Here is a 27882-nt window from a genome sequence, read left to right on the forward strand (position 1 = left end):
GCAAATCTGATGCTGAAAACGGGAGCTGACAACTTCACCCGTTGCTATAGTTGTTACTTTGACACTGGCTGCTTCCAGGCTCCAACCTTGCACAAGGCAAATCTATTTCTAGAATAATGAAGAGGAGAAGTTTGATGGCACCTGCTGCTTTGAAGAAAATGTGATGCAGGTCTTCAAGTAAAGTGAAAAAAAAAAAAAAAGGCCTGTAGTAGTGTTTAGGGCCACAGAGTGATAAAAGAGTCAAGAAGGGCTACAGGCATGGTATTTTGTGGCAAAGCAGAGTGACTGGTACAGCCTCCTGGTTTGAAGGACACGTTACGTGCACACACTTAGATTATAAGACATTACTACAGGGGGAGGAGGAAAAGCACTTTGCTTATGTAGAAATCACTGGAGGAAGGCAGGGATCTCTCCTGTAAGAAAAAAAAAATCTGTCCAAAATTGTCCCTTTGGTGAAGGACTGGCCCTTTCACGTACCCCTGGGTCAGCAAAGTGAGCCAGATTCTGCCATGGTGTAGCTCAAATGATCTCTGCCTGATTGATTGTCTCCAAAGACAGCTTTTGACTGCAGTCTTTGACCTGATCTCAGCTGTGTGTGGCTTTCCTGCTGCTTCTGGTAAAAGAGCCAAAACCTGGAGCACAGAGATGTCTGACTGACAACTCCTGTTGGGCTGCTGCAACACCGTGTCTGCTTGGCACAGCTCTAAACCAAAGCTGGGCAGGTGAAGCTACCAGTGATCGAACTAAGACAGCCTGAAGGAGGGAAAAAGGGCTTTTGTTTCAGCACACAGAGGCTTTCAGCTCGGGAACAATACTGGCAATAGGGCTGCTGCAAGCAGTTCGTGGTCCCTGCCTTGAAAATAACCAAATTGAGTGAATTTATGGTTGATGAGTGCATTTTCTGTATTGAAGCAGCCAGCCAGCTGCTGCGGACGCGCCTGCAACACTATCTAAAAGGCAGCTGCTTTTATGGGATTATTCAAAAACTTTCAGACCTCTTAGCCAACTGAGAGCTTTTCCTCATGGATTTTCCTACGGATCAGAAAATGTGTTCTCCAGAGTTTGCTGCCATGGCTGGGTGTAAAATAAGGTGGGAGGGTTATTCCATCTGTTTCATTAAAGGACAGGTAAGTGGCAAAGGAGGGCTACCAGAGCTGAAGTCCATGTAAATGTCGTGCGGAGGAAACTCTGGCCCCATCTACTCACCTTATCCTCTGCCAGGCCTGTTACCAATGGGCCAAAAGAGAAGGCAGAAGCCCTGTCCGAGGCTCTCACTAGCTCCTGCCCAGCCTCTCCTACCATAGCTGCTTCCCAGGAGTTCTGAGGAGCTCTGGTAAAACGCCATCTACTAAACCAAAACCCTTTGTCAGAATACTTATGGGTGCAAAACTCAATTTGCCTTGATAATTCCATAATACTCTGGAACCAGAAAATGTAGTTTATGTCCTAATTTCTGTGTCATCCAAGCTCTTTATCACGTGCCTCGCCATGCCTTGCAGCAAGGTGCTTTCTCTTCTTGGTTCTGGATATAGCACCGGCAGTTAAACAGAGGTAAGGTTGCTTCGGAGTGGTGCAGCACTCCTGTTGGAACACAGGAATAGGGCACTTGTGAGTCTTCTTTTTCCCCCATTCACACCTTGTTTCTTCAACAAGCTCTGCCTGCTCGAGCTTGCTGTAGCGTGGAGGTACTGCTCAAAGAGTCGACTTGACCCTCTTTAGGCTCAGACCCAAAGAAGGGGGTGCTGGCTGCTGTGCTGAATCTTGTCCCTGTGTTCCTGAATTTATTTAAAATATCTAAGTCATGAAATCACAGTTCTGCCCGATCCTTCTTCCAAAATGCTTCCATGTTGAACTTTCTAGACATGCTACGCTTGTCCTCAAAGGAGGGAGACCCCTTCCAGAATTCAGCTTCCTGAAACATGTACTTTTACAGATAAAGATGTGGAACAGTGTGACTTTTTGAGGAGATAAAGGGGGATAACTTTGCTTCCTGCTTACAGTCATTAAAACAGCAATATTGATTTTTTTTGTTTTGTTTTCAAATGCTAAGTCTCCCAGTAAATAAAACACCCCAAAACTTTTTATAGCATCACATAACTTTGATCCTATGGCACAAAGACCTGCTTCTGTGCACTGTGGTTTTAAACTTTCTTTTTTTCATTGCAATGATGACCAAATGGGAAAGAGTTCCACAGACAGCGACGTAGCATCATCTACAGCTGTTCTGTTGCTATGAACCACGACCAAAGACAAGTGAACTAAGGGGGGGATTTCTCCTCTTTCTCCTTTCCTCCACCTCTAAACCTGGGTGGGAAAAGGCAATATGTTACAAAAGACAGGGTCAAGTACTATACCTAACACACAAAACAGAGCAGATGTTTGCACACTGCAAAGGAATTCCTAAGTTAAATTTTAAACAACGCACAAACCCTTTAAAAAATAATCAGTATACAATCACAATGCAAAAGGAACATAAAGATTTTTTTTTTTCTGAATACCACGTATTCTGGCCACCCTTCCCTCCCACCCCACCCCTCTTATGTCCATTTTTGCAAGCTCTGGGAAGTCCAGTTCTACATCCTCGCAGAGTAAGTGAACGGTGGGCTAATACTGTTAATTAATGAGATCCTGGAGCTCCTCATCAGTCAGCTCATTGACTTCCATGATCTTTTCCAAGTGCTCCATATACCGAGCATGGTCTTGCAAAAAGTGTGGTACCCTCATGTTCTCAATCACAGCTAATCCTTTCAGGCGGTCCACATCCTCATACGAGATCTGTAAGGAAGCACATGGGTTAATTTTGCACCATAGTCCTGTTACTTCTCTGCTGTGGCTCTAAATTTTCTCTTGTAGGTGAGAAAAGACTTCAGAGCAAGGGGTTTTAAAAGCTTGTGAGAATGCTTTGAAAACATGAGTAACTGTGTGCCTCAGTGGAAGATGCAAAAAAGTGTGATTTTTAGCAAATACCTCCACACTTCCCAATTCTGCTTTTGATTCAATCAGCGAACAGACTCATAGGAACTTAAATGAGAATGACCTACAGCAGCTGCAGGAATAGAGAGGGAAAGGATGGAGCACACATGAGTCTTTGAGTCTCTTCTCAAAAAGGTGGGAAGATTGACATGAGAATGGAAAAAACACTGTGCCAAAGACTGAGGAACTAGAAAGGGAGTGCAGTACAGGCATGGCACAGTGTCGGGCAGGCTCCGGCTTTGGGAAAGGCATGGTGCCAGCTCACCTGAACTCTGATGTTTTCATTTTCACTAGCAAATGTGCTTATGCAAAGCTAAATCAAAATGCATGTCTGGTAACTAACTACAGCATGGGCAACACTTAAGCATTCCAATTTTTTAAAATATTTTTTTTCCCCCCATTCAATAGCAGGGTGGAGATTGGGTTTGCCTCTTGTCATCAGAGCATTCTGGGTATAGATGTGACACACTCAAACATTTTCCAGCTACTACAGGGTCTGCTACTTTTTTTTTTTCTCATGATGGAGAAAAAAAAATCTCAGCTTTCGTCTTACGATTCTATGAGCTAGGACTTCAAGTCTTGAGCTCACAGTAGCTCAAGGTGCTGTGAATGATGATCCAGAAAGGACAGATGCTTCGGCTGTGCCATAGCTACACAGCCTGCCCTGCAAACACAGAACAGGCCTCCTTGGGCATCTATCCAGTGTGATGAAATTTATGTGGTTGTCGCTTTGTCTACAAGCTGCATGTTCTGGGCACCCTGCAGACAGACGCATATGTACTGGCAAAACCCACGAGCCTGGCTGTGCTTACTAACTGGCACATCCTGCTTCCTCACAGCAGGTTTATGCCAGGTGGCTTGAGAGCAGAGCCTGCTCCTTCCAACCTTTTTACCCCATATTTCTTCTAAGGAGCTGAGCACTGCGCGGTCAGGGTTCCCTGGAAACAGCCTGCCCTCTTAGCAGGTACCAGCTTCTATTTGGAAAAGTTTAAAGGGAACGTGAATGATCTACCACTGTGTAAGGGGCACGGAAGGGCTCCCTAGAAAGACTGGATGGTGTAATCCAGATTGTTAAACCTGATCCATAGAGGCAGTCAGACATAGGTGCGTATCTTGCTGATGATAATGGGAAAAACTTTGCATCCTGAGTACATGCAAGCTTTTCTAGCTGCGATGGCAAGATGCATCCTGAGTTAAAAAAACGAGCATACACCCCTGCCCAGGTTTGCTCAAGTCACTAAGATACTGCTGTTTGAAGATGCTTTGAAATCATTTGCGGCATTGCACGATTAACATATTTAGCAGTAGATAGAGAGGAGCTATACAAAATCATACCATCTCCTCTCAGTCTGGAGACACAGCACCAAACAAGATTAAATGCTGACTTTCCCTTCTGTCCCAGCTTGAAATTCTAAGAAAGAAAAAGGACTATTTCCCCCTTATTTATGTTCAGGGATTTCTGCTACTGCTACAACCAAGAAACAAGTTTCTGTGATCCATGATATGGTTTGAATGGGATGTATTTCCCCAGTTTTTGCAATTGCTAAAAAATTACAACAGTTGACATCCTGAGGAGATCAAAAATGTAATCTCATCCTACTGTGGCAACAGTTGTCTTCCTTACCAAATGTAATTAAAATCATTGCCCTGGGTAAAAAAGAGTGAGGCTAAAATAGGCTTACTTAGGCTTTATGTAATATGTTCATGTTCTTGGGAAATACAATAGTAGGTGACGTTTTGCTGCTTCTGCTTTTTAAAACTCTGGTAGTTATGCTACCTATAAGTGCACCCTATATCTGCAGTCTATTTCTCTTTAATGTTACTTGCATGCAATTACTACATGAATGTTTTGCAGGGCTTCCCATATTCAATTCTTTCCTGTGAAGTTTTAAAACTTCTTCTTCTGAGAATTGTCTTGTCTCGGGCTTCAAGCTCTTTCCTTGGTCACTTCTAGGTACGCCGAACAGCTTGCATGCGTTCTGTTTCCATGCACTGCTCTCTCCTACACTGTAAGTAATGCCAGAAGCATCAGGAAGGCACAGCTGCCTCCATCAGCCCAGTCTCTAGCACTCAGATGAGAACAGAAGACACAGAAACTTCAGCATGGCTCTGTCTTAAACACATCCACCTGAGAAAGCAGTGCTCCGATTTTACAACTGTGTTAAGCACCTAGTAAAGCACAGAAGCAATTTGTTGTTAGCAGTAGAGCTGACTGCTTTCTTTTCCTATTAGGTTCATACCTTTATTGTATTTGCAATGAAAATATGGCCAAGGTAGGCATGCTGAGAAAGATGAGCTCACTTGTTACAATACAACTCTGAGAATCTTCAAAAGGCAAGGAATATTTTCCTCACTAAATGCTGGGCTTCCCTATGTTTAAATCCTGTCCTTTTTCTTCTAACCTGGAAGACGTGCCAGCCGAGCTTAATACTCCCTTTGGAACAACCTGATCCTACTATTCCACCACAAACAAGCAAATGAATCACCCTTTGGAGTGGTGATAAACTCATAATAACCACAGGCTAGATCTCAGTGCAAGTTTCATATTTCTCTATGCTCACAGAACTTGTTTTTCCTCAGAGTACAAGGAGATATTGTAGCGAGCCCAGTGAAGGGTCACTAAGATGATTAAGGCACTGGAGCATCTCTCCTATGAGGAAAGGCTGAGAGAGCTGGGACTGCTCAGCCTGGAGAAAAGAAGGCTCAGGGACATCTTACCAGTGTGTATAAACACCTGATGAGAAGGAATGACAAGGGAGTTGGGCTCTTCTCGGCCGTGCCTGCTGGCAAGGCAAGAGGCAATTGGACACCGGTTAAAATGCACAAAATTCTGTCTGAACACAAACCACTTTTTTACAGTGAGGGTGGTAAAACACTGGCACAGGCTGCCCAGAGAGGTTGCGGAGTCTCCATCAGTGGAGATACTCAAAGCCCAACTGGACATGGTCCTGGTCAGCCTGCTCTACCTGACCCTGCTTAAGCATGGGGGTTGGACTAGAAGATCTAGAGAGGTCCCTGCAGACCTCGGCTGACCTGTGATGCTAAGAGCAGGTACTGCTCATGTACACAAATTTCCAGTTTGACTGCAGAAGATGCATGTGGCAAAACCATTCAGAGTAGATGTTGAGATCCCTTGATTTTAGAAGTTGTAAAGTCAAGCACTTAATAAATTATCATACTGCTCGAATTAAGCTGCTTGTAGACCCTTAATGTGGATGCCTTGCCATGTGGATTATAGAATCATAGAATGGTTAGGGCTGGAAGGGACCTTCAAAGGTCATCTAGTCCAACCTCCCTGCAAGGAACAGGGATATCTCCAACTAGATCAGGTTGCTCAGGGCCTTCCATTATAGTGGAATCTGCAATTACATGAGGAAGGACTTCTTACATTTTTGAAGTGGCTTGACAATCCTGCAGACTCCCTGAAGAGAGAAAGGGATAAAGCAGTGCAGGAACAGTATATGTTCAGTAGTTTAGCAGGCAGCAGCTGCGTGGAGTTAAGCAGGCTTAAAGCAAAAGGAAGTTTCAGAGAATAAAACTGCAGAGACTTATTTGACAGTGTGATTTTATTTTCAGAGCTTCCTAACTTGGTTCAGTTACCTAAATAGCTCTGCTCACCAATAACTGACGTTTCTGACATTAAAGGCAAAACTTAAATGTGGACCAAAACCCTCTATTGTAATATGCCACCTCCCTTTATTGCCCATTGATTGCCAAGTAGGCAGAAATGTTGGTATACCAGCTCTAAATGCAAGCTTAACAACATCCACTTGGATCCTGGTTTATGTGAGTATGAACCCTGCTTTATGAACTGTGGAAACTTAGCAGTCCACGGATTTGGTTCAGGAAGCGTGACAAAGTTTCTGCACTTCTTAGTATATACTGACTTTGAGAAAAAACAAGTAATGATAGAACAGACATAAAATATGTTCTGTGAATGCAGAAATACCATGTATTCTGTGGAAAAAAACCCCACCTGATTCTTGAAAAACATCAGAGGTGCCATCAGTGAGAGAAATTTGAGATAAAAAACACTTTGTGATGGAAAGGAATGCGTTAGCATCGAATGGTTGCTTTTGTTTTCTACTGGGACCACCACCTTATCTAATACCTGTCCCACTTGCCCAGGGCATTCCCTTGTACTGCAAGCCAGGTAGTACCCCGTAAAGGGAGGAAAGGAAAGTCTGAGAAATATGACCATAAAATCTTAATCTGATAAGTGAGGAATGAGGAAAAGCTGGTAGAAAATTTTTTAGGACCGCAAAATATTGGTCACTTCCACTGTGTAATACAAGGGATTTGGTGTTGGGGAACATGGTTTAGGGACCCTGACAGTGCAGGGTGAACAGTTGGACTCGATGGTCTTGAAAGTCTCTTCCAACCAGATGATTTTATGATTCTATAAGGTGCTGTACAGATAGAGATTTTTAGGTCAAAGTAAAACAGAGCACAATGACTCGGCGCTCTTTACAGGCAGGCCTGCTGAAATGATAAAACTGTACCTTTTTGTAAGAATGAGTCCACTCACCTTTCCAAGGGCTGTCAGAAGATGGAAATCAATGGACTCCCTGTATCTCAGGATTCGGAGGATGCCATCCAAGTACACCTGATCCTTATTGAAACAGCCTAAAAGGAATCAAGATACATTGCACTCTGTCAGGGTTTGTTCAAGGCGTATTCTCAGAAGCCATTATAAGCAGAGTAATTTTATTTTTAAAAACTAGATATTTATAGCTCAGACTTTGAAAACCTTCCCAAAAGCTAACTAGAAGGCTAAATCCACTAGCCAAAGAAAGAAATCAAACACAGAAGATGGTACCTGTGAATATCTACAGCAACATTACATCCTTTGTAATAAACATGAAAGGAGGTCAAACTGTGAGCACTAACTTTTTCACGGGTTTGCAGTTCACGTTCCCACTTCCAACAGAAAAATCCATTACTGATTCCGTTGGAAAGTCTCACGGATGTGCATTTTCAGCCTTGTTTTCAATAGCAGAAATCCTGCTGTCTCGTTTTGGAAAGTGTGGAGTCCCATTTCTCCCTTTTGCAGAGGTTTTACTGGGTGACATGATGAAGGAGCTCTGTGCATGTTCTGAAAACCTCCCTGAAGTCCAAAAATAGAGAAGACAAACAGGGAACCCACCTGGTTGTGATGTGTCAGTCCACCCTCTCTTGGCTCGTACGCAGTAATCCCACCTAGTATTGGGGTCCTTGACAAATTTCCCCACGTCCTGGAAAAGCTGACTGAAGGACATTTGGCTGGCCTGATACACCGTGTAGTAGAGCAGGGCAGCTCTCCAAAGAAAAGGGTCTTTGCGGAACAGGACACTGTGAATGCTCGCCAGCCCCTCTTCCGTAGGGTTGATTGGTTTTAACCCATGTTTTCTACGCCCATTCCAGTTGCACCAAGGCTGGCTGTTGTTGTTAAAACCCCGAAAATAATGAGTTCCTGAAAAGAAAGGAATATGGGACTTAGAACAGTAGCATCTAATGATTTAAAAAAAAAATAATACCAGAAAACATAGAAAGAGATGCCCATTTCAGAACTCTGAACTGGTAGGACTGGACACTGGGAAAACTGCCAACTTCAGCCTTGCCGATAACAGAGAACTTTGTCAGAGGATACATGGTGCAATTATTCACCTGCTGACTGCAAGTGGGACTCCCAAAAATGCCTAAACAATACAAATGCCAGCAGACCTTGAGTTCCCAAATCTGTGGAAAGGCGTTTTGAAAAGTGTCTTACATGCTGAATGCCTCTAGCATGGGATAGGCATTGTAGGGAACAGGAGGAAGGAGAATCAAAGTCAGAGGGCAGAAATGTTGCCTCTTGAAGGTGATTAAACAGCCCTACTGCAGCCTTGGAAGAGGCTGTGTCCCCTTACAATGTGAGTAACAGTGGTTCGAGGCAATTGCAGGGCTTATTCTTCAGTTGAAATACAGGCACTAGCCCAGTTTATCCAGTTTCGATGTACTTCATTAAAACAGATTCACCGAAAAGTTTGTAGAAATTTTCCACGGGGCTGGGTCGACCTCGTGTAACGCAAAATCAAGGCAATCTTACACAAGTTTAGAGGTCACTGGGTAAATTCTTCATACCTCAAATGCCTATATCTGCAAGCAGCGCAGCGTAACAGAAGCAGATTTGTAAAGTGAAATGGCTGCTGCTGAGGTTCAACAGTCACATTTTTATTTATTTTATTTATTTATTTATTTATTTTTAACTCCAGACTAGCTCTGAATTGCTCTCATGAGCAAAATGTCCCTGAGCAGTGACAGCACAGAAGGTGTGCCCTGGAGCATGGCCTCTGGGATAGCATCATCCGAAAGGATTACGTTTTGCCTGCTCCAAGATTCCTTTGACACGTGAACCTCAGCGCAGTAAGTGGGACTAGCAGGTAGACTCACATCAAAAGCTTGCTCCTGATCTGACCTGAAATGCTAATCATGTACATGAACCCTAGGAATCCTCAAGTGGATTATCTCCCTTTTACTCCATGCTGCAGTGACAAATAGGTTTCTCCTTCCCTTTAGCACACCTACAGGACGGGTTCTTTAAACAGGGATGCTCCCTCCTTCCGTATGCATACAGTGCCTGGCCCACCATTGCAACGTCAGTAAGAATGCATGCACGTCCTCCCCTTTGCCTGAAGAACTGATGTCATGCTCATACCAATTTCGTGTCTCAGCATCCCTTCCAGCCAGTGCTCTCGCGCAGTGGAGATATTGATAGTGAGAGTGGGGCGGCCATTCACCACTGTCATTGAAGCTCGAGACAGCAGGTCCTCCGTGAGATGGACCACAATCTGAAGAAGAGAGAGTTCAGGTAGCAAAGAGCTCTCTTCTTGCTCCTGTTCCTGCTTTTTCCTTTGGCGCTTCCATTATTTCATTTCTCCTTGGTCCCTTGACCTTCACCACTCTTCCTTGCTACCAGCAATCACCTATGAGAGACACTTCTGACTCCGCTGAGCCATCCTACTCACCTGTGCTGCTGGCAAAACCTCAGACTTAAGTGCAAGTCAGCATGAGGGCTAAGAGAGACAGACATAGAATCATGGAATGGGTTGGGTTGGAAGGGACCTCAAAGATCAGCCAGTTCCAACCCCCCTGCCATGGGCAGGGACACCCTCCACTACACCAGGTTGCCCAAAGCCTCATCCAACCTGGCCCTGAACACTTCCAGGGATGGGGCAGCCACATCTTCTCTGGGCAACCTGTTCTAGTGCCTCACCACCCTTAGAGTGAAAAATTTCTTCCTTATCTCTAATCTAAATCTCCCCTCTAACATGGTAACACTGACTAAATTCCAGGGGTGGGGTGCAATCATACGCAGAGTAAATCAGAGAAAATTCCATTTTTTGAAGCTGTGTCCGATTATCTTGGTATTACTGAGCGCTATTAGAAAGGCACACATAAATTGACGAGGTATCTATACTCTGAACTGCCTGAAACCTTTTCAGTTGCAATTCTAAAGCCACACGAATGAGAGGGGGGAGCACTGTGTACTTGGTTTCCTGATACATGATGCAGACTTGAAATATTATTAAAATACTGGTATTGTTTTGTTTTATACCCCAATGTAGTTCTTGTTTTCCTGTTTTCTCTTGGACAATTGGTAATCGAAACAAAAGCTGCCAGAGAAGGAAATTAATGCATATAGCTGTATTTTGTTATTTGAGTTTAAAAAGACTTTTTAAACAAGTGACTGGGAGGGAGAAGGGAAACTCTCTTTGCTGAAGACGAAGCACTTTTCCCTCTTTATGTGATGCCTAAAGAAACAGGACTGCTCAGAAGAGTACAAGGGAGAGTACCTATAAGAGATTTTTTTTATAATATCAAAGTTAACAAAAAAGGACCCAAACCCCACCATTGAGCGCTAAGTTCAACAGCAAACAATCAATCCCATAAAACTCATATTTGAGATGCAAGATAGGTAAATCCCAAAGCATTTAGATTTAAAGCACGGGTACCACTTAGTTTTACTAACATCTCTTCAACTGGAGAGAGTATTTTCATAGTATTTTGGACCATACTAAGCACAATGTATTAGCCCTATTTTTGCAGAAAAAGTAAACCATTTCATGAAGAAGGACATGGGATGTTTGATGAGGGTGTAGGATCCTGCTTCCATGAGGACAAATCAAGACTAAAATGAACACAAAGGGAGATAAAAGCACAGCAAAGACCAAAAATACAATTTTTTTCTGCTTGCTCTAAACTGTAGTTTTATAGCCTCACTCTTAGAAACACAGTTAAAGTTGAGTATCAGTGTCAAATTGTAGTTGGTCAAAAAGGTGTGATGATTTTAACAATTTCTCCTAATAATATTATGTTTACTAATTAAACCTAGTTTCTGGGAAACCAACTTTTGTCTCTCGCTCTCCCATTCTAGACTCCTGTTGCTGACTGCCAGTGATCTTATCCAAGTCTTGGACTGTATCAGCTGGTGTTTTCATTTGGAATAATTCTCTTTTTATACATTCAGGTTCACCTGACTCTTCCAAGTAATTCCACGTAACTCAGTCAAACTGGACTTTTAAAATCCTTAATATGGGAAACAAGTTTTTGCACAGAGCTCGAAAAAACTAGATTATTAAAGTCAGGAAAAACCAGCACTCAAACCAACTCAACAAGCCAACCTCTTTCAGACATTTTTATTCACTTATGTCACTCTCGTTTGTGTTGCTTCTTATAAATCAGTCTCTTGGGCTGCTGCTTATTTTTCTTGGCCTTTTCTTAACTCTTTCCTTTAGTGCAAATAATTTGATACAGGAGAACGGACAGCAGAACTGATGAATAAATGGAAATGTGCTAGCCTCCAAGTAGCTGAAAAAAAGGAGGGAAGGAAGGGTGTCGTTCTTAGGTGCTCCCAAAAGAGCTGAATTTAAGAACAAGCATATATGAATCAGGAAACAGGCTCGGAGAGATGGCTGAAGCATTCACAAGGAATTTGCATCGTTTCAATTGTTCAAAAATTAGACTGGGCACAGCCATGAGAAAAATATGATGTAAGGAATATTCTCGTAACCATGGAGGAAAGGTCTCCCAAATGGTCTCTCGGGTCCATCCATGTGTAATTTCTAAGGTCTACAGAAATATTTCTCTCCTGATCCAGTGTATGACTTACCTCACCAAGACAGCCTTCCTTCACCATGTATTTCCTGACGTGATTCCAGATCCGACTTTTGGTCAGCAGGCTGCCTCCAGTCGCCTGTTCGAATTTTTCATAGCTTCCATATTTCTGCAGTGTCCGCTCCATAATGTTAATGGACTATGAAATACAAAAGCATAGCAAATATGAATGCGGTAAGACCCCCTCCCCGTGCCAGACTGGCATGTGTCCCTCTCGTTCTCTCTCTTTTTAAAATCTTTCTTCTCTTTTTAGCTCACTGGGAGTCACTATCAAACTGCAGTCATTAGATACAGGCTGATACACTCTGTAATCAATTTATATCATCTTCAGACACATATTAATGCAAACATACTGAAAAAAGATTCTGATCAACTCATCTTGGACCCACTTATATCAGCATGACACAGATGCTTATCAATCTAGGGAAATAATACACATTTTCTCTTCAGTTTTGGGAATGTTGTACAACTGCCTTGTGAATCAGACGTAGCACGTCACAAGGACACTTGCAGTTTAGGTTGTCAGCATGTTTCTTTTTACAGTTTTTCCAAAGAATTTTACAAAGATCAACTATTACTGTCATCTCGTTTCATTTCTTGGTATTTTCTAATTTAAGAATGCTGAACCACGATTTTTGTGTAACTATCATTTTAATGATTGTATTTCCACCAAAAATCTCTCCTTCCAATGAAATCCTCTGTACCACGGGTGTCTGGTTCAGAAAGGAGGAGAGAGAACAGGAGTTTTATTCACAGAACTTTCATTTAAACCTTTCATTTAAATCACAGTACTTCTTTACAACCCTCTAAAATGAAGGAGGCATGTTTCATTAGACAAATGAAGTGGTATCTACAGCTCTCTTACACATTGCTGCCAGAAGAAGTCCCTTGTGGGTGGAAAGCAGAGCACGATGCCTATAATGTGATCTGAACTCTGCATGTTGAAGATGTTACTGGTGGGGAGTGAAATGCTCATCCCCAGTAACCTGCTTCTCAACACGTTATTCCACATCCTTAAAAGAAAATGTGGTACAGAATAACTTCTTGCCCAGCACCAGCCCAGCCACAGGAAATGGCTTTTTTCATAGATATGGTAAAAGAAGCTTCCAAGAATCTCATAAAGAAAAAAATATTACTGGTATTACCTTAAAAAATGAATGTTCTTGCTAAGAAAATACCACTAATGATGAAGGTGGAAAACTTGCAGACTGAATCTCTTTTTACGTTGTACACCTACATCCATGCGTGAAGCTGGTAACACGTTTGTTGTTTCCAGCTCTGTAATTCTGATACTGTCAGATTGGCTTATCGTCCACAAAAATAGGATTCGTGTTGTATCTCTCACAGCTACTAACAATCCTATTCTAATTTTTTTTTCAAGTTGAAGCTAAGAAACCCTGAGTAATTGCTGCTGAAAGCCATAAATGCTAGGTAGATGTACTCTTGAAGTCCTGTAGCTCTTTGATGGGAGAAATACCACTTACCTGAAAGACAAAGAAAGTCTGCACCTGATGTTCAGCACTTCTTTATCTGCCTCTAATGCTTGTTATTAAATTTGAAGGGCCTCCTGGTCAGATCTGAATTTCTTTTTCAAGAATGAAGAAAGCAGCATAATTTACTACCCTAGCCCAGATTAAAATAAAAAAAAAAAAAAAGCTTGCAGGAGTAAGAAGTGGGTGTTACGAAGAAAGGCACCAACGAGGAACACGTTATCTTTTCTTTTTGAAGTTTTCTTCCTAAGATCAGGCGTCAGGATGTCTGAAGAGAGGTATCGTAAAAAGAGGAATGCCGTGCCACTGCCTGAGCCACCACCACCACTTTGGTTTTGCCTCTCCCAGTTTCAACACTGCAATGAGCACGTGTGGCAGCACAGCTCCACGTCGTGTGTGACGCAGCCCCACTCGGCACCGAAACAGGTCACTCCCAGGAGAATCTGTGGGCACCTTGCAGAGCTTTGGCTCGATTATATAGTGACAGGACAAGGGGCAATGGCTTTAAACTGAAAAAGGGGAGATTTAGATTGGATATAAGGAAGAAATTTTTTACATCGAGGGTGGTGAGGCACTGGCACAGGTTGCCCAAAGATGTTGTGGCTGCCCCATCCCTGGAAGTGTTCAAGGCCAGGTTGGATGAGGCTTTGAGCAACCTGGTGTAGTGGAGGGTGTCCCTGCCCATGGCAGGGGGGTTGGAACTAGCTGATCTTTGAGGTCCCTTCCAACCCAAACCATTCCATGATCCTATGATTGTTCACAGAGAAAATAAACCCTACTGCTCCTATAGACGAGGTGATGGGACTGCTGCTGTGAAAACTGCAACGTCTTTCTGCAACTTAAAAACAAATCGTGTCTTTCAGGATGAGCATATTAAAAACAGAGGGCACATCTCACCTGCTGCAAACTGGGTAGCTCTGGCATCATTTTTCCAACCCACTGCTGTAGGTATTTGACAGAGGTTCAGTGCTGTTATTTTTGCTGTTACATCCATTAACTTATTGCATAGAAACATGACTAAGGACAACTACAGATCTCTACCGGTGACCTACGAGGTAAATGGGATTTTGGTTCCCAGTAACTTCCCCACACATTAGGTCTTGTACAAATGCACAGGTGTGGCAGGGCCTAAAAGATTACAAAAAGAGATTAGAGAGGTCTTTCTATGTCAGTAAATACTGATTTTTATTTGTGAATGTGTCAAAAACCACGAAAGACAAGAAAAGCCTGGAGAAGAGGAGGCTCTCAGCCTGGAGAAGAGGAGGCTCCGGGGTGACCTTATAGCGGTCTTCCAGTACCTCAAGGGGGCCTACAAGAAAGATGGGGAGAGGCTGTTCAGGAGGGCCTGTTGTGATAGGACAAGGGGTAATGGTTTTAAAATAGAGGGAGGTAGATTCAGATGGGATATTAGGAAAAAATTTTTTACCATGAGAGTTGTAGAACACTGGAACAGGTTGCCCAGAGAGGTGGTGGATGCTCCATCCCTGGAGACGTTCAAGGCCAGGTTGGATGAGGCCCTGAGCAACCTGATCTAGTTGGAGATATCCCTGTTCCTTGCAGGGGGGTTGGACTAGATGACCTTTGAAGGTCCCTTCCAGCCCTAACCATTCTATGATTCTATGATTCTATGAGATGCAACGTTATGTAGGTTTATTTGATATATATCCCCCTGAAGAAGCACAGACCCACTCTGGCCTCTCCCACCTCAACCCGCTGGTTTGCAGCTTCAGAGGGAAGGGTGGGATACTGAAGAGCACTTCCTCTCCCTGATGTGCCACGCTGAGTAACCGATATCCCAGCAGTTCAGCCACCTCCAAATAGATGTCGCACGTTTGAATCCATGGATATTGAGAAAGCCATTGAGCTTAAGCCTCCTCATTGCTGAGCCCATACTTTCTTAGGAAATTACTAAGAAGGGTGGTCACCACAATCACCTTGTCCCTTGACTCTGTTTCAAGCAGAACAGAAGTTCTGATAATTCTTTCCAAGTGGGCAGATGTGACTCTGGAAGCACTGAAACAACAGCGAGAGCCATCACACACATTGCCAGCAGCACACAAATCTCAGGGAGCAGCAGATCGGCCCGTGTATCAAAAGGAGCGTGGGCAGCAGGTCGAGGGAAGTGATTCTGCCCCTCTACTCAACTCTCGTGAGACCCCACCTGGAATACTGTGTTCAGCTCTGGAGTCCCCAACACAAGAAGGACATGGAGCTGCTGGAACGAGTCCAGAGGAGGCCACGAAGATGATTTGAGGGCTGGAGCACCTCTGCTATGGAGACAGGCTGAGAGAGTTGGGGCTGTTCAGCCTGGAGAAGAGGAGGCTCCGGGGTGATCTTATAGCAGCTTTCCATTACCTAAAGGGGGCCTACAGGAAAGCTGGAGAGGGACTTTTGACAAGGGCATGGATTTAAACTGAAAGAGGGCAGATTTAGATTAGATATAAGAAAGAAATTTTTCACTCAGAGGGTGGTGAAGCAGTGGAACCGGTTGCCCAGAGAAGTTGTGGCTGCCCCATCCCTGGAAGTGTTCAAGTGTTCTTCCTTGCTGATTTTGGGTCAGCAAATTGCAACTGTTAAGCCACCTGCTCTGCAAACACGGAGGACAATTACTTTAACGAAGTATTGCCACCTCTAGCATCTGTGCAAAAGTAACAAACACTTTCAGTATTAAGAAAACTTAACCATGAAGAACAAGTAGTTTGAGCCAGGAGTGCTAACAAGAAAATTTCCGTAGTGCTTAGAGCACACAGTTGCTGCACTGACCTTGAAACACAGCAATAAGAGGATTAATTTCTGTAATATTAGATATGTCAATCAACATGAAATGCTGCAAGTCTGCATACTGGTTTTTATTCTCAAGTTCCCTTCCCCAAAGGCACATACTGAGTGACTCATGAAAGATACCCGTTAAGAAGAAAACAAGATAAAGTAGAAAGAAAGAAACAGAACAAAGTACGAGGGAAAGACGTTAAAAATACTATTTTCAAACGTATTAATAATTCAAAAGTGTTTACTCTATGTCTTTGAAAAGTCAAATAATGAAAGTGTTGGGCTGTGCCCAAGGTTTAAAATCTTTGATCTGATTAGAAGCCTCAGGGTGCAGTGGGTGCTCACAAGCCTCTGCATCCCCCACTGCATCATTGCTGTGTCAATGGTTTGCAAATCCATAGTGTTCTTTGCCTTTAAAACAAACAAACAAAAAAAACAATGCAAAACCAAACAAACAAATGGGGCAGAGGTGTGATTCATCTTCCAGATATGTCACAGAACTGCTGTATTCACCAATTCCACAAACAGGCACAAAAGCAGAAGGGGAAGTAAGAAAACACAAGCTGTTTCAGTGTTCTAGCAAGCTATGCACAGCTGGGGGTAAAAATATTTTTGAAATAATTAAAAATCCTCTGAAATATGAGGTTTTTGAGCTTGTTTCACTGCAGTATCCTAAAAGCCCCCGCTAAAATCGGTGAGTTCTGTAAGTAAAAAGCTGGTTTTACAGAGAGATTAGTCATAGGAGAGCAAGCAAGTGTAAGTTGGTGTCAGCACCTTTTATAGAATAAAATAGGAATAATTCTGTTTCTGTTCACAGAAAGCAAAGCTTCCTAAAATAAGTGCAGTAACAAATGAAAACCAAAAATGTTTCAAAAAACAAAACTGAATTTATCCTTGTTGCAGGAATAAGGATGACTACGAGCAGTTGTGTTTTTACTGCAGATGCGAATCGGGACACTGTGAGTACTTTTTTTGCAACTGAAGTCATCTTTCCTGAATTTAACACTTCCTGTAACGTGTTTCTTCTGACAAGTAAAATCTGCATGGTAAAAAAAAAAAAAAACACCTAGCACTGAGGAAAAGCAAGTGCTCATGCAATATTTGCTGATTAAAATGTTGATTAATGCTGCTTTTTCTGGATAGTAAATTCGCATGAAATGGAACCCAAATTTGCATGGAGATCAAAATTTCTATAGCTAGTTGTAGGTAAAAATGAGGATGTGCCACCTGCTGGGCTTGGAGCTGTGTTAAAGCTGCTTTGTTGGTCGTTGATATGAAAGTGTGAGATATTGTTCATTATTTTTAGCAGCTGAATTTTGAAGAAATGCTTTTCTTCCTAACAACTTCTGTAACTTAAACTAAATCTGATGAAACAATTTACATCCTCCTTGGTATTTTTCAGAAATATCACACTTAATATTAAATCCTTCGCTGCTTTTTATAAAGTTGTTATAAAGCCTTTATTTTCCCACGCTTTGTATGTAAAGGGAAAAAGGTAGAGTTATAAATCAGAATACTATTGAGGAATCATTCATTATTAAAATATTCATTATTTAGGTGTGGAGTATTTTTATTAAAAGAAGGGTAAATCAATGGCAGGTCTGCTCCATAAAATCATCACACATAAAATAATTTTAAGGCTCTACGACCTCATACTGAAAGGGACAATTTGTATTAAATTCAGTTTGGCAAATTAGTTATTGTTGATATTCTGTGATCTATGATTAACGTTGCTAATATTGCTATAAAAATCAAAGGAAGCTGTAGTCAAGGAGTAGTTTTATTTGGTGTCAGTATGATTTAGTTGCTTGTTTAGAAGTATGGAAGCTGGTTTTAAGAACAGAACAGCTGTTCTCTGTTCTCATAAAGGAAATAAATTCTTAATGAAAACCCAGCTACTGAGTTTTTTAAATACATAGACAGTTTTAATGTGAAAATGCAGATCAAGCTTTACAATACAATGTCTTAATACCTATGTGTATTCCTGGATTTGCAAAAAAAAAAAAAAAAAGTCAGACTCTTCACAAGTCAAGAGTCAGTTATTAGAATCCACAGCACTTTAATTCATGTATCCTTTTCAACAGGAATTTTAGAGGGGAGGTTAAGTGAAATATTCAAATCACAAAGAAGTGAAACTCATGAACAGCAGGATCTCTTCCCAAGCTAAGTATCACTTGAAACCTGAGATTCTCTATTTAGAAAAGCTTGTCAGACCTAAATAGATCTTTCCAAACCATTTTAAAACAGCAAAAGTGGGAAGAGGACTGGTTCCATTGCTATATAGGTAAGCACTGGTTTTTGTCACTTAGGTCAAAGTTGAAAGCAAGGCTTTCGTTGTTCTTTTTTTGTAACTCAAAGACAAGTAGGAAGCCAGGGTAGTTACACAGGAGTGTCTGTAGCTATGCTACCAGTGTGGCTGGATATTATAGGGAAAAAAAAAGGGGGGGGGCGGGAGGAGGGTGTGTCTTTTTAAATTTTTCCTCTCTTGAATGGAATTTGTCTGTTATTTGACTAAGCTTAACGTACATGCAAATATCCCTTTGAAGCTGGTTAAAACAAGGAGCATCAACATATGCTTATGCAATAATCATGACCTCGAATAACTGCTATCCCCTCCCAGTCCCTGTGTCATCAAGAAGATTGGCAGGATTTCTACACTGGTTTTTCCCTCTGTTTATGAAAACCTATTCAGGCATTGTATTTTTCCTGTGTTGGACTCTGTTTCATTGCCTAAAAAGCTTTCTTGCCTTAAATTATGTTTCATGTGAACCCATTTATAAGGAACTGTGCCTTCATTCTGTAGAATCCTGTAGATATTAGGAAGGTTTTAATTTTTTAATCAAAAATATTTTCTTTCATTTCTACTATTATATTTTCATATTTGACGCATTTTTCAAACAGTAGGAGAAGATGATAAGGAGAAACAACTTGATACAAACAAAACCAAATACCACCTTGATAAGTGTAGGAAAAAAATAATCAGTGGAAAAGGAGGAAAAAAAGTAACTATACCTGCTTAAGGAACCTGTCAGATGCGTGGCTGTGCTTAGCTAACACGTTTGGCAGAGCGGGGTTTGCATATTCAAATTGAGGATCATACGTGAAATCTGACTTGAAGAATTTCATCTTCTCTTGCTCCACGTTGGAAGGCTTGATTGCAGTCAGTAAGCAGAGTTTTTGGCCAGAGACGTCACCTTCTTTTCCGTGGCTTTTGGAGGACTGGGATTGCTTTGGCTTTGCTAGATTAAAATGCCTCTTAGTTCTACTTCTGGGTCGCGACGGCAGTCCTATGCTGCTCCCTGCAACCGACACGCCGTTTGCAAGCTTCATGCTGGTAGACACTGGGCTGGTGCCGAGGACGGGGGGCTGCCTGTTTGGGCAGTACCACCCACCGCCGAGCAAGGGTAGCGGCACTTTGATTTTGCGGTGCTCGTGGCTTCGCAAGGTGGTAGAACACTTTGTGGGTTTTCTGTGTTTCTTGTGGTGAGCAGATGACTGCTTTTGAGCCAGGTGTTTTTTCTCCTCTTTGGTCTGCAGAAGGACATTGTAGCTACTGGTGCCTGTTGTGAAAATGTCCTTGAGGATCCCAGCAGGTGGGTGCTGGAGGCTGTTTTCATTATTAATGTTCAGCTTATGCTCTTCTGGACTCAGGATTGATTTCTTAGAAAGCTCTGTCTTAGGCCAGTGAAGTTTTTCTGCATTGAGGAGAAAAAAAAAAAAAAAGCTGAGGACAAATTTTATTGTTTCGCACAACAATACTAATCTTAAGGACTCAGAACTGCAACGTAAATGAAACACAGAACTTGTCTTAACTGCAGTCACATCAAGTTAATCTTGACTTCTAGACATGTGGGAGAATATGGAGAATAATCTTGACTTCTAGACATACGGGTTTCCCTGCCCATGGCAGGGGGGTTGGAACTAGATGATCTTTGAGGTCCCTTCCAACTCTAACCATTCCATGATTCTATAATTGTGTGTCTATATCACTTTTGAACCATTAGACAGGGACTTGTAAGCCCAGTAAGTATTTCGTGCTTGCACCTCGATGCACGAGTGCACTCTTTGCAGCTAAGAACTAACTTATTTAATACAAGACTCTGCAGGACTTTATGAATGTTTACTGTTACATTAATAAATTTTTAGTTTGGATCTTTATCATGCAAGAAAGGCTTCCTGTATGGAGAAAGAATAACTTAAAAAACTAGGAAAATGTACAGGAGTACGTGAGCAGTATTTTCGGTAGTCCCACAGGGATCTGTGCTGTGATACAAGCACTCTGGTGTGGTCTCATCTGCAAAATCTGATGGACAGAATTTACTCTCAGAAAGGAGGAGAACATCGTAACGGGCCAGCCACTGCGAACGATTTACAGCGCCATACGAATAGTAATGTAAGTTTGAAAGACTTCAGTTTCACATAGTCCTTCTTAATGCAGACAGTAAGCCATATTTAAAGAGGAGAGAGAAGAGAGATCAGCTGGTTACAAACACAGCCCTGAGCATCCTTAAGACAATACTTGTCATTTCATCTATTCAAAGTTGTTCAACAACAACAGCTGGCTTTAAGAAAACACTTGAGAAGAAACATTGTTAAACTAAACTGAATGCAAGATGTGAATAAGGCTCCTTTAATGAATGAACCCTCCTGTCTTGCTCTGACAAGAGCAAGAAAGTCTTCACAGTCTTCCTAGTCTTCAGGAGAGACAGGTCCCTGGTGCACAGCAGCTGCACGGAGAAGTCACTGGGGATTCAGGATACAGGCTGAGAGAGTTGGGGCTGTTCAGCCTGGAGAAGAGAAGGCTCCGGGGTGATCTTATTGCAGCCTTCCAGTACTTAAAGGGCCTACAGGAAAGCTGGAGAGGGGCTTTGGACAAGGACGTGTAGTGATAGGACAAGGGGCAATGGCTTTAAACTGAAAGAGGGGAGATTTAGATTAGAGATAAGGAAGAAATTTTTCACTCGGAGAGTGGTGAGGCACTGGCACAGGTTGCCTAGAGAAGTTATAGATGCCCCATTCCTGGAAGTGTTCAAAGCCAGGTTGGATGAGGCTTTGAGCAACCTGGTGTAGTGGAGGGTGTCCCTGCCCATGGCAGGGGGGTTGGAACTAGATGATCTTTGCGGTCCCTTCCAACCCAAACCGTTCTATGATTAAAACTGTACGTAACGTTTGTGCTGGCTTGTTGGAAGCAACCTCTCTTTAGTGGTTCTAACCACCCCTTTCTCTCACCAACCAGTTCATCCGAGAACACTAGGTGAGCCCCAAGTAAGGGCACAGATAAATCCTGCCACAGAGAAATGCTTCCAACTTCTCCACCTAAAATGCAAGAATCCACAGAACAGGAGATCCGGCCAGAGCTCCACTACAGCCCGCAGAAGGGATGTGAGCCCACAGTTATACACAGCTCAGCTGTAATTACTTTACATACAGTAATTATACTCTGAATGGAACATTAGCAAGAGATCATTAAATGCCTCCAAGGGACCAAAAAAAAAAAAAGATAGTAGTTTAATTTCAGCTTTATTTTCACAGTAAAATTAGGTTTTGCTCCCAACATAAGCCCCACGACAACGTATTTCGTGCTGTTGGACCTCTGTCAGTTCCGTGCCAATCTGTGTTCCTGGCTTCTCCTGCAGATGCTGTTCTGAAAAGCAAAAAGACAGAGGTCCTATGTGCATGAACATACGATGGGAAATCTGCAGCCTGGGTGTTTCCCCCACTGGAAAGAGAGAGATAGAAGCATTAGATTATTCTCTTCCACTAAAGCACACGTATCTTAGGCAAGCTCAGTTTTGTTTCAGGGGAAGTTTGCGAATCCTCCTTCTGTGCTTGGTGCAGGAACATACTCCTTGGCGTTCCTGCTCAAATTCTGTCAGAATTCTCTCATCACATACATGACAACCTGCCCACATGCCTTATTTTGCTCTACCGTGAGCTGTCACGGTGAGAAACCACAGTTCCCATCACAAGGAACACAACAACAAAACAACTACCAGAAAATGAAACGCGTTTTTTGGACAACAGAATAGGATGACCACGCTCACGTATTTCTTGGCAAGTATTTGAGATTGACTTCAGGCCTGTACCAAGTATTACGATATGAGAATGCTGACTTTTCAGACAGGTAAACGAAAAGCAAGGTTTCCAGAATGACTAAACACAGAAATATTAAATTTCTGAGCATGTGAATTTGCTTGTGTAGACAAAATTGAAGTTGGAAATTACGCAGCTACTTCTTAAAATACAGATGAGACAATAACGTAACACTAGCGGCAGTAATGCTTCACCTTCTCCATTAATCAATTCTCAAGAGCCACAAAGAGCAGAGAAGCCTTAAATTGCTCCTACACAGGGAATAATGTGAATGAATACCACGTGTATCTAAGAAGTGAGAAATAGAAAAGAAAGAGCATTCAAAGAAACAAGACCTTAAAAACCTCCCCCAAGCTCTTGTGTCAATCCAATACCAAAAACACATGACAGTAAGCTTTCAGGGCTAAGTAGAACAGTTGGCCAGTAATAAATGCATTTATATTTAAATAATTTCTGAACATCACAAGTCAGAATTCTCCTGCAAGTGTCACAAATACCAGCTGAGTGCTGAACACGCACTGGCAGGTTTTGTGTGCACGTGGTTCATGCCAAAACGAGTCGTCCCCAATTCTGTAGTTACTTTATACGTGCAATCTCATAGCAAAGTGATTTTTCAGCTGCCAAACTAAGTGTGGCTGTCCTTCACTTTTTTCTGACTAAAGAAGGATACTGATGTATATTTGTGCTGGGAAACCTAGAATCAAGAGATAATCCAGCAGATTTAAAAGATTACGTTAGATAACACTGCAGTTTTCACAGAAGTCATTTTTAACTGCCGCTCTAAATATTTGGATTGGTCCTGTGAACATCATTATTTTACAAAATAAACTAGAAAATAATATTTGAGATGTCAAGATCACATTGCAAACCATCAAATTTTCAAGATCTTTCTCCAGTACATTTGTTTAACCTGTAATTGTTATCATTTTAAACTCACATCTGTAAGTCAGACAGCATCAACCAAACTAAAATACACTGTCTTCTAGGAAAGTCGACTTACTAAACTACATCCAAGAGTTTCCAAGGATAAGCAATGCCTGGTGATTGAAACAGACGGCTGGCATTCTGAATATAAACCCAATTCATTGCGCAGCGTGTGTTCTGAAAATGTGCTTCGGTGTTTCAAAATGTACCAAGATATCATACTGCTATAAAGTAGCCAGTCAGAGAAAGGATTATCAACCCACCTTAACTACCTACATTGCTTAGCAATGATTTCCAGCTTTTAAACTCTGGATACCATGGAAGAGATGTCAACAGATGACTTCTAAAAGGTCCGAAAAAAGCAAATTGAAAATCACCGTACTATGGCATAACTCCATCCTGCATATCATGCTACATACCACATAGGTTTTACCTTTTGTATCTCATCCGTGTGTTACATCTGTTCCGAGAAGTACAAATTTGAATTTTCTGACTTCACATATTTCAGTTTTTGCAGCAGAAAATTGCCAAAGAACACGTGCCCAAGCCTTCAGTTACCTTTGAGAACCTCCCTAAAAACGTGTGATTTATGTACAAAGATTCTCTTCATTGCTCTTGCTTCCAAATACCTAAATTCACAAAGCTCCAAGTCTTTCAACAATTTAGAAGACTCACAAACAAAGTCTTTCCCAAAATGACTTCCCATCATGTTTACTTCCATTTATTTATATTTTGTTCCTTTCTACACCAACATAGTAATAAAAACATAGGTCCTAGAGACATGGGTGAACTACTAAATGAAACAATCTGCTACGCTTGGAGTGGAAGGTGATGATGTAGAAAGAAGCAAGAAGGAAGGTGCAGAAGAGCTGCCTGTCCCCGTTTTGGTGCCATTAGGGTAACCAAAGGACAGAAAATCCTCCTGTTCAATGGAAATTTGGTCTGTCTGGAGCCAGAGCAGAGCTCTGCCCCTCTTTGGAGCCACTGTGTTTGGTTTCTACTTGCCCATAAGGTGAGTTAGCAGGGCAGCCAGGGGCATCTCCCTCTGTGCACCTGAAGGATCTCACACGAGAATAGGTCGTGCCCTAGCCAGAGTCCCATCATTTTCAAGGAATCTGCTGGAATTGGCAGTACTGGACTTACTCCATCCTGCAGATAAAAATGTACTACGTGTCACAGAACAAAGCAAAATATCACAGGCTTGATTTTGCCAGCAGGGGAGTTTTATCCCTGGGTAACTTCATCGATATACATGTAGCTATTCCAGTGTCACAGCAGTACTGGAGAAGGGATGTACCCCAAGAGTGCTAACAGAGGGTACGTGGGAAATGCAAATCTCACTGTAATTCTGCACTAATAACATACTTTAATATATAATACTGCACTATTTTATATAATACTGCACTAATAAAATACTGGAGTTGCACCCCAGTCACTAGCTATGAAACTTGTAGCATTGCAGACACTGCCTAACCTTTCAGAAGTTATTTGTTAGGAAAATATGTTAGATATTATGTTATATTCAGGAGTTAGGTTATATTATTGGTTTCCATCCTTCAGAAACTGATGAACTGAGCTAATTTTTTACTACATTAATAATATGTGCAGTAAAATCCCAAGATAAGAATTTTTCCAGACTTTGGAAAGCATTGTAGAAAAATTTCCTCTAGGCTACTGGGTAGCTACTATGAAGCAGTTTCTTAAATATCTGTTCCATAGATGGAATGAGGTTAATGATAGATATTTGTAGGCACAGATCTCTTTCTGTCCAGCTAGCCTTGCTCTAAAAAAGTAGGGAGCTCCTGTGGTTTTCGAGCAGCTGTCACTTGGGTTATATATGGATAATGCACAAATCTTTTTCAAACTATAAGTATGATTCTTAAGGTGCTTAGCAAAGATTTCTTGGAGCAGTTCCTCCTATCCTAGGAATGTAATGGTCTAAACCACTGCTTTTGGTTTTTGGTTCACCATTACCATGTTAGAATATGCTTCAGTTTCTTTCTGTTCAAACTCAGAAACCACTTTCAATAGCTTGACTTGCATTTTCAAATTTATAGGAATGCAAATAATGTATGTGTCATGGTTTAACTCAGCCAGCAACTAAACACCATGCAGCTGCACACGCACCCTCCCCCATCTCTGGGGAATGGGGAAGAGAGTTAAAAGGGAAAAAGGAAGGGGATTCATGGCTTGAGAGAAGAACAATTTAATAATTAAAATAAAAAGTAATAAAGATAATGTATAAAAGGATAATAATATATACAAACAAGCGATGCACAGCGTAATTGCTCATCACCCAGTGACCAATGCCTGTCCCATCCCAGCAAGTGATCCCGAAACAGATAAGTCCTGACACCGCAATCCTGGAAGAGCAAGAGTCCTGAAAAGAGAGTAAGAGAAATATAGAACTCCGAGAGTCCGAGGAGATCAAACTTCTCAGCCAACCCTCATCTGTGTACTGGGCATGATGCTGCACGGTATGGAATACTTCACTGGCCAGTTTGGCCCTCAATCCTAAATCTAAGTTCAAATCATAAGAGAAGTCGTGGCCCCTCTGTCCCAGCCCTGCTCCCCCCCAGCCCGTTGTGCTCCTGCACACTGGCAAAACATGGGAAGCTGAAAAGTCCTTGATGTCTCAGCACCAACTATAAACATCAGTGCATTATCAAAGTTCTTCTCATAACAAATCCCATGCTAAATCCAAAACACAGTGCAATTCTAGCTACTAAAAAGAAAATCCAACTCTGTCCCAGCCAAAACCAGCACAGTATGTGATCTGTCTACAAGTAATAAGAAAATAGGGAAGTTTGAAACTGAGAGATGAGAAGAAAATATATAGATGTGACAAGTAAGATTGTAAGATTCCTCCTTTGACATGTTTTACAAATGTACAGTTACATTACAAAGAAATATTTATTTTCAGTATTCAGCTAATATGAACAGATTAACAACTACCTGTATTTTTTTTCCCCAAAAAAATATTCACCTATTTACTTTCCTCCTGTAACAGCATTATTTATTATTTAACTCTAATTCTGAGCTCAAAAACCAAAGGCAAGTTTCAACTATGAGCTAACTTGTATGTGTGATTCATTAACTGCCAGTGTTTGTAAATAACTTTGAAATATCCAGAATTTACGGGACTCATTGGCATGATTTTGGACTGTGCAGTTTGGGTTTTCTTCTTTAAAATTGCAACAATATTAAAGATATACTCTTTCTACCTTAAAAAAAAAAAAAAAAACAAACAAGTATGAGCTGATTTGCAAGCAGTTTCTTGCACGCATGTTTCTACGCTGAAATATGATATTATCTAACGGACTCCAAATTCAGATTCTTCAAATTAAATTACCTGAGCATGGTAATAATCAGTGAAAGCGAACACTTGGCACTAACGAAATCAAGTAACAAGTGCCCATTGATTTAATAGACTCAGGATATAATCACAAAACACTGATTTATAGACAGCCCTGCACAGGATGAAACTCCCACCCATGCAGACCTCTAGCTCGCTCTACTGCAGCACAGGTGTGTTGAGGAATAATTGATGGAGGGATATGGACCCAAAATAACTACATTTCCTTTTAAGAAATCTCAGTCTTTTAAGATTGATTAAGATCCTTTAAGAGCCTGTTGGTGTTTTACATCTCTTGGGTTGCTCCGTCTGATTCCATACACTTTATTTCTACTCCTGTCACCAGGAGTAACACCCTACTCGTATCCATGCACAGATGGAATGGCATAAATATTACACAGAGAAAGAGCAGCAGTAAGAAACCTTAACGATGATTGCAACAGTATTGTATGAGGGGACACCAAGACATCTCCACCAGTCTCTTCTAGATGGATTTCCCCATGACGTTGGCTTGACGCAGCTGAATTCAGGACGCGTGAAATGACATCAAACTTAAGGAAAACAGGCGAGTGAAAAATTTGTTTTGCAGCAGCAACTGTGTACTGTAGGTTTTCCTACGCACCACGTACACACACAGCACGGCAGGTTAAGTTTTATGTGGCCTCACGTCCTTTTCCATGGTGGTGTTCTATAGCCATAACGTGGGTTTTATACACGCGTATTACAAAGATTAGTTCACTTCTCTGAAAACACAGCAAAGAGGGGAGCCAAGGAGCGAAAGCCACCAGATATAATTAGTAATAGTTTCATTAGCGTTCTCAGCTGTATCTTCTGTCCCTGGCTCCCAAGGCGGGCTGGTGTCACCTCCGCGCTCCCCGGTGGTGTCACCTCCGCGCTGCCCGGTGTCCCCATCCGTGTTCTCCAGCGGGACTCCTGCTCCGCCGCCTCTCCTCCGGACAGGCGGGTGGGAACGTCCCCACCGAGCAGCTTCGCTCACGGAACCCCCCCTCCGGAGCCCCACCGCGCCCCTCCTGCCGCCGCAAGCCCCTCGCCCGGCCGGTAACGCCCCAGCAGCCCCGGAGGCGCGGCCGGTGCCCGGTACTCACCGGTGACACGGATGGACGCCAGCATGATGCTCCGCCG

The 27882-nt window shown here is 42.1% G+C and overlaps 1 protein-coding gene across 2 annotated transcripts; it reads right to left on the reverse strand.

The window, feature by feature from the left end:
• Window positions 1-2542: 2542 nt before the first annotated feature.
• MATCAP2 (microtubule associated tyrosine carboxypeptidase 2) lies at window positions 2543-27870 on the reverse strand. 2 transcript variants are annotated; one of them, XM_086614681.1, is made up of 8 exons: window positions 27846-27870; window positions 19708-20062; window positions 19380-19662; window positions 12104-12247; window positions 9650-9782; window positions 8120-8425; window positions 7502-7599; window positions 2543-2775 (listed from the first exon to the last, which is right to left on the reverse strand). In XM_086614681.1, exons 1-8 carry the CDS (start codon window positions 27868-27870, stop codon window positions 2614-2616), a joined length of 1506 nt encoding a protein of 501 aa, XP_086470807.1. In that variant the 3' UTR covers window positions 2543-2613. The 2 variants fall into 2 exon arrangements, with proteins under 2 accessions (XP_086470807.1, XP_086470806.1); XM_086614680.1 differs by having other exon boundaries at window positions 19380-20062.
• Between the last annotated feature and the right edge of the window lie 12 nt (window positions 27871-27882).

Source organism: Tauraco erythrolophus, chromosome 7 (genome assembly GCF_009769465.1).
Source record: "Tauraco erythrolophus isolate bTauEry1 chromosome 7, bTauEry1.pri, whole genome shotgun sequence".
Classification (NCBI taxonomy): Eukaryota; Metazoa; Chordata; class Aves; order Musophagiformes; family Musophagidae; genus Tauraco; species Tauraco erythrolophus.